The sequence below is a fragment of the Onychomys torridus genome, chromosome 3 (assembly GCF_903995425.1).
Source record: "Onychomys torridus chromosome 3, mOncTor1.1, whole genome shotgun sequence".
NCBI classification, from domain to species: Eukaryota; Metazoa; Chordata; class Mammalia; order Rodentia; family Cricetidae; genus Onychomys; species Onychomys torridus.
In genome coordinates this window covers 128,267,619-128,275,764 of record NC_050445.1, presented here as the reverse complement: position 1 = coordinate 128,275,764, position 8,146 = coordinate 128,267,619, and the positions used below count along the sequence as shown (strand labels likewise).

The window sequence follows — 8,146 nt, the reverse complement described above, 5'->3', positions numbered from 1 at the left end:
TTCTAGAATTCAATGAAAATAAATATACAGTGTACCCAAACTTATAGGGCACAATAAAAGCAGTGCTAAAAGGAAAGTTCATAGCACAAAGTGCCTACATTTAAAAAAAAAAAATGGAGAGACCTTATATTAGTAGCTTAATGGCACACCTGAAAGCTCTAGAACAAAAAGAAGTAAAAACATCCAAGAGGAGCAGACAGCAAGAAATAATCAAACAGGGGGCTAAAAATCAGTAAAATAGAAACAAACAATAATACAAAGAATCAATGAAATGAAGAGTTGGTTCTGTGAGAAAATCGACAAGATAGACAAACAAACCCTTATCCAAACTAACTAAAAGGCAGAGAGAGAGCATCCAAATTAACAAAATCAGAAACAAAAAGAGGGACATAACAACAGACACCAAGGAAATTCTGAGAATCATAAGGACATACTTTTAAAAATCTATTTGCCACCAAATTGAAAATCTGAAAAAAATGGACAATTTCCTCAATAGGTATCACTTATGAAAATTAAATCATGATCAGTTAAACAATTTAAATAGACCTATAACCCCTAGTAAATAGGAGCAGTCTTCCAACCAAGAATAAACAAAAGAGTCACAGACACTCCCATTCTCACTGTCAGGAGTCCCCCAAAAAACCAAGACAACAACCATAACATATATGCAGAAGATGTAGCATGCCTAGCCTTGATGTGAGTGAGAGTTTGTACCTCTACCTGGTATTATTGTGTCTTCTCTTGCCATGTTTGCTTGATGTCCCTGGGAGGACTGCTCTTTTCTGGAAGGAGGTGGAGGAGAGAGGGGGACCAGGGGAAGAGAAAAGGTAGGGGTTACCGAGAGGAGAAGAGGGAGGGGAAGCTATGGTCATAATGTGCTGTATGAAAAAAGAATAAATAAAACATTTTTAAGTCTCCTAAGCAAAACAAAAACAAAAACAAAAACAAAACCAGGGCAGGATGGTTTTAGTTCAGAATACTACCAGACTTTTAAAGAAGAGTTAACACAAATACTCCACAACTTTTTCTACAAAATAGAAACAGAAGAAACATTGCCAAGTTCATTTTATGAGATCAAAATTGCCCTGATACCCAAACAATATAAAGACTCAACAAAGAAAGAGAATTATGGACCAGTTTCCCTTATGAACATGGAAGCAAAAATATTCAATAAAATACTTGCAAACTGAATCCAAGAACACATCAAAAAAGATCATCAACTGTGATCAATGTGTAGGCTTCATCCTAGAGATGCAGGGATAGTTCAACATACAAAAATCAGTCAATGTAATCCACCATATAAACAAACTGAACAAAAAAAAAAAAAATAAACACATAATCAACACATTAGATGCACGTAAGGCCTTTGACAAAATCCAATACCCCTTCACAATAAAAGTCCTAGAGAAACTAGTTATGCAAAGGACATAGTTAACATAACAAAGGCAATTTACAGAAAGCCTATAGCCAACATTAAATTAAATGGATAGAAATTCAAAGCAATTCCACTAAAATCAGGAAAAAGACAAAGTTGTCTAGTCTCTCCACATCTATTGGATATAATACTCAAAGTTCTAGTTAGAGCAATATGACAACTGAAGGAGATCAGGGGAATCCAAATAAGAAAGAAAAATATCACTACTCAAAGATGATATGATAGTATATATAAGCAACTAAAAAATTTCACCAGGGAACTCCTACACTTCATAAACACTTTCAGCAAAGTGGCTGGATACAAGAGTAACACAAAAAAAAAAATCAAAGCCCTCCTATATACAAATGACAAATGGACTGAGAAAGAAATCAGGAAAACCCTTCACAGTAGCCACAAACAATATAAAAAGTCTTGGAGTAACTCTAACCAAGGAAGTGAAGGCTTTGTATGACAAAAACTTTAAATCTTTAAAGAAAGAAATTTAAAAGATATCAGAAGATGAAAAGAGCTCCCATGCTCATGGATAGGCAAGACTGAATAGTAAAATTGGCCATCCTACCAAAAACAATATACAGATTCAGTGCAATACTCATCAAAATTCCAACACAATTCTTTTATAGACCTTGAAAAGACAATGCTCAACCTCATATGGAAAAACAAAAATCCCAGGATAGCTAAAATAATCCTGAACAATAAAAAAAACTGCTAATGTTCCATCTTTCCCAATTACAAGTCATATGTCAGGGATATAGTAATAAAAACCACATGATTTTGGTCCAACAAACAGATAGGTGGATCAAAAGAATCTAATTGAAAAGCCAGACACAAATCAACACACCTATGGACACCTAAGTTTTGATAAAGAAGCTAGAAATACACACTGGAAAACAGAAACCATCTTCAACAAATGGTGCTAGTCAAACTGGATGTCTGCATGTAGAAAAATACAAATAAATCCATATCTGTTATGCTACATAAAACTCTAATCCAAGTAGATCAAAGACCTCAACATAGATCCAAACACACTGATAGAAGAGAAAGTGGGAAACAGCCTTGAATGCATTGGCACAGGAGACAACTTTCTGAACAGAACTCCAATCATGCAGGCACTAAGATCAACAATTAATAAATTGGACCTCATGAAACTGAAAAGTCTCTATAAGGCAAAGAACATCATCAATCAGACAAAGAGCAGCCTACAGAATAGGAAGATTTTTTACCAACTCTGCATCTGATGGAAGACAAATATTAAAATATATAAAGAACTCAGGAAACTAGACATCAAAAAACAAATAATCCAATTTAAAAATGGGGCACGGATCTAAACAGAGATTTCTCAACAGAAGAATCTCAAATAGCCAAGAAACACTTAAGGAGATGTTCAACGTCCTTAGCCATTGGGAAAATGCAAATCAAAATGACTGAGATTCCATCTTACAGCTGTCAGAATGACTAAGATCAGTAACACAAGTGACATCTCATGCTGGCAAGGATGTGGAGCAAGTGAACTTCCTCCATTGCTGGTGCAAATGCAAACTTGTAGAGCCACTATGGAAATCTAATATGATGATTCCTTAGAAAGTTGGGAATCCATCTGTCTCATGACCTCCTATACCATGCCTGGGCATATGCCCAAAGAACACTCTATTCTACCTCAAGGATATTTGCTCAACCATGTTCATTGTGACTTTATTCATAATAGCCAGGAACTGGAAACAAAATAGATGTCTCTCAGCAGAAGAATGGATAAAGAAATTGTAGTACATTCAGTTGATTAAAAAAATAAATAACATCATGAAATTTGCAAGAAAAAAATACTAGAAAAACCCAGCTTGAGTGAAGTGATTCAGAATCAGAAAGATAAATATGGTATAAACTCTCACTTATAAGGGAATATCAGCTGTTGAGTAAATGATAACCAAGCTACAAGCCATAGAACCAAAGAGGTTAGGTAAAGAGGAGAGGTAGGTGGGGGGCTCAGAGATCTCCCTAGAAGGGGAAAATAGACTATATTTTAGAAGTGGACCCAGGGTAGGTAAGGATAGGAGAGGGGATCAAGTGTGGAGAGATAGAGTGGAGGGAGAGAGTGTGGGGAGATATGGGTGGAATGGGGGGGTAGTTTGGGGGTGGTATGGAAGCCTAGTGCAGTGTAAACTTCCTGGAATGTATGAAGGTGATCCTAAGACTCCTAGAAACAGGGGATACAGAGTCTCAACTGGCCATCTCTTGTAGTCAGACGAAGCTTCGAGTGGCAGGACTGAGTTGCATTCAGTTGAGTAGTTGGCCAAGAGGGGTCGCATGGAAATCCCCAAACAACTTAGGCTGTTGCTAAGGCAAAAGGTTTCTTTCTGCAAACTGACAATGAGAACCCATTGCCAAGGATAACACCACCAGAACTCATTGAACATGACAAAGTCAAGCTGGTGCTACGTTGAGCCCTCACCCTTAAATTCTATTCTCTTTGATGTGGGACAGTACTTGAAATGTGTCACACTATTGGGGCAGGCTTTTAGGGCTCTTTTGCTCAAGCTTCCTTCAGTGTGAATTTCAGTTGACTTCTTGTCGTCTGAAAAATGTAGGACTTTCAGCTACTCCATCACTACTTCTGCCTGCATGCTGCCATGCTCCCAGTCATGACAATAATGGACTGAAACTCTAAAACTGTAAGCAAGGCACCCCAATTAAATATTTTCCTTATGAGTTGTCGTTCCTGTGGTGTCTATTCACAGCAATAAAAACCCTAATTAAGACACACCAACCCATTTACTCAATCACTGGGCAAGCTTCAGTGAAACATTTCACAATTAGGATAAGAATTTGTACTGTATCAAGCCGATGACAGAAAAAATAAAATAAAATAATAAAAAACTTAAACCTGAAAAAAAGACACCAACCTAGCCACAAACCCCTGACCTACAATCTATCATGCCTGTATAATATGCTAGGACAAGGGTAGTGCAGAACTTGTGGGAGAAGCCAATCAAGAATCCATGTGGAAGTAGCTGCAGATACCTATAGCAGTGACTCCTGCAAAAACACCAGTTAAAATATACTAGAATATATACAATTAGAAAAAGAACAATTGATAGATGTAATTTTAAGTGTCCCCCACTCTCTTGAATGGAGGGACTCCCAGTCAGTAAGAAATATGATGGGTTGACACAGGGAGTGAGTCCAAACATAAAGGAACATCCATGTTATAGTTATTCATCTTTCCCAAAAGTCCCATAGATGATCACATTGTCCAAACTATGGCTAACAATGGAATGTCCAGCTGAGCATTTCCCTCTAGAAACATTATAACAGGACATGACCAATGAGTGGGTCTTTAGAAGTCATCCTCATCCAGACTAGATGGGCATCTCCAAGGCAAGTAATCAGCACCTCAGGTCATCCAGAGGCACAGAGTTCTTTAGAACTATAGCACATGCCGCTAAAGGGAGAATCTCATTGGATCCAAGGCTCCAAATTCTCACTGCATACTGGGAAACATACATCTAATGGGGTAACCTGTAGTTGATTAGAGACTGGAAAATTCAAGTGACCAATGAATTGTTGATGTTTGAAACACTGTACACCTAATCCCTCCCAGACCTCAAATCCATAGGCATAACATCACTCAGATGAGAGGGACACATCCATATTGACCCATCAATGACAAATAGAATAGTGGATGACCTCCCAGTATAGATAGAGAGCAGTCACAGCACATGAGAAATACCCAGATGATCCATTACATCATTCTGATACTTTTAACTGTCACATAATGCTTTAAAAACTAGACTTTTTTTACTTTTATTGATTCCTTGTGGATTTCACATCATGCATTCTAAAAGCTTTTATCCTTTACTCAAACTAAAAAGAGCTTTGAACAGTTCAGTCATTAGGTATTTGTGTTTCAGATACAGACTTACCTTAAAGTTTTTTTCATTCCTTCTACTTCCTTGAGCTCACAGTCTTCTATGCACTTTCAGAAATGCAAGTCTGTGCTGCAACTATCTCTGCAGCTTTGATTTCAATGACTTCATTCCTCTATCCATTAAGATCTATCTTACTTTTAAGATTATTTATTTGTCCTTTTCACCTTGCCCTGTATTTGTGTTTTATACCTTCCATATGTCATGTCAATATTCTTCTCTTTTTTTCTCTTATTTTCTTTTTGATTTTTGTTACTTGTTGTTTGTTGGCAAGTTCTCACTAGACAGCCCAGACCAATTTAGTACCCACTCTGTATTTCCTGCTGCCATTGAACTCATGATCCTCCTGTCTTTTCCTGCTGAGTGCTGGGATTCCAGGCATGTGGCATCTTGTCCAGCTCTTTTTCATTTCCAGTTGCTCCAACATTGAAGATGGATGACCTCTAGAAGCCTGGGCTTACACCCCCACGTTCACAGAAGGTTAGTTACCTTCCTATCTCTACCTTAGCTTTCTTTGTGCTTCCATTTCCTTCCAAAAGGTGGCGAGAAAGCTCAACAAATTGATTTCTGCAGCATTTGATTTAGTGCAGGTGCACATTTCTGCACATTGCAAGTTTACAATCCTAGTTCACTTCCCAGGAAATTATATTGTTGGATTTGTTTTTCACTGTTTCACAATAAATTAACATAAGCTCTATGTATTATTTTCTCACTGATGTGAGCAAAGGCCTGACAAAAACAACTTAAAGAAGGAAGGGTAACTTTGTTTCGTAGTTCAAAGGAATGTAGTCATGATGATGGGGAGCCATGATGGCAGGTGTGGGAGCCAACTGGTCATGCTGCATTTGTGGTCATGAAGCAGAGTGAACAGAAAGTAAGGCCAGAGTGTAAAGCCTTAAGGACTGCTCCAGTTACCTACTTTCTCCAATCATTGACTCTGCCAACTCTCTCTTAGTAGCAATGACAGAATTCCATATAATACCTGGCATCAGTTTCTCACTTTGAAAATAATCTACATACAGCAGTAGATTTTGAATGAGTAGGTCATTACTCTTTACAGATTATTGTATATGATCTCACTAACATTAAGTGTGTGTGCTCATGCATTTCCCATTTTACAAACACTTAGGCAACTCTTGTCTGAATTAGAGACAGTGTAAGACCATGTTTTAGTCAGTTTTCCATCTTTGTAGCGAAATACCTAAGATAACTAACTCATTAAGAGCAAAGGCTAATCTTGACTTGGTTTTAGAGATTCCATTTCATAACAGGATATCCTGTTGATTTGTGTCTCCGGTGAGGCAGGACATCATGATGGGAATGTGCAGTGGAGCAAATATGCTCACTGTATATTCAGAAAACACATGGCACCACAGTTCTCCTCATAGACACACTTTCTACTATTCCTCTACTCCTAAGAGTCCCACCACCTCCTAAAACACTAACCTGGAAAGTACATTTCTGTTACATGAACCTTTAAGGGAACATTCAAGGTCCAAACATTAGCAATCCTTGAAAGAGATGCACCAAGTTGAACTCAGCCCTTAGAACCATTACTCTGTGTGGATTCTAAAATCTCTTCTAATTAAACAGATATAAGCTGAGACTTACCTTCATCATGCATTATTCCCACCAAAATTTCCTCCTGCCAATCTTCCACTGCAGGTGCTGCAGAAATGTGAAATTGTTGTTTAAAAAGATCCATTAACTAGGGAGCTGGAGAGATGGCTCAGTGGTTAAGAGCACTGACTGCTCTCCTAGATGACCCGGGTTCAATTCCCAGCACCCACAACTGTCTGTAACTCTAGTTCCAGGGAATCTGAACCCCTCACAGAGAAATATATGCAGGTAAAATACCAATGTACATAAAATAAAAATAAATACTTTTCTTTAAAAATCCATTATGGTGCTTCAGAAACCAGAAACATTAAACCAGACTCCTTGCAATGACTATTTGCATGTAAATCTATTTGAGGAAAAAAAAAACATGAGCTGGCTTTCTGGAGCTCATTACCTATGGTTGGACACCTTGCTCACCCTTGTTGCAGTGGGGAGGGACTTGGTCCTGCCTCAGCCGAATGTACCAGGCTTTGCTGACTCCCCAGAGGAGGCCTTACCCTTTGGGGGGGGGGGATGTAGGGAGTAGGTGGGGGAAGCTCGAGGGAAGTGGGAGGAGGGATGAGAGCGGGATCTGTAGTTAGTATGTAAAATGAATTTTAAAACTTTTTAAATAAAAAAAATATACTATGTGACCCATTGCAGTTTGCAATACTACTTAAAATATTTGATGGAGAGGTGGGAAAGATGGAGGAATAGAGCAGCTCACAAGTGGTGGAGAGAGACAGAACAAGAAATTTGATGATGATGACAGGTGTAGTAGAAGGTGTCAGTGGACAGGGTAGCATGTAATTGCCAAGTAGAGCCGGCACAGTGGTGTACAACAGCCTGGAATGTGTGCAGGCTCTGCCTGTGAGCACACTGCCCAGTGCACTATCACTCTGGATCTGAGCAACAATAGAATTTCTGAGATGGAGAACAGCTCATTTGCTGGATAGGGCCTCCTGGATGGTCTGTGCTGCCCCCAGAGACCATGTGGTATCCATAGTCTGTGCTTGTGGAGGTGGGCATAGTGTTTGTGGCCCATGCTGCTCCCAGAGGCCATACTGATGCTCATGGTCCTTGTGGTTGGTTGTCCATGGCCCATGCTATCACTAGAAGGCCATGTTGATATCCATGGTCCATGTTACCACTGAAAGACATGTGGAGGTCATTGGTCTTTGCTGTCACCTGAAGC

General features: G+C 38.9%; 1 gene segment (V, D, J or C); it reads right to left on the bottom strand.

Annotated features, from left to right (window-relative positions):
* The window catches only part of LOC118580136, a 19,331-nt gene extending 12,355 nt beyond the window's left edge, over positions 1-6,976 (bottom strand). The window contains 1 exon segment of the V gene segment in view: positions 6,964-6,976. Coding sequence covers positions 6,964-6,976 — 13 coding nt within the window.
* Positions 6,977-8,146: the final 1,170 nt, after the last annotated feature.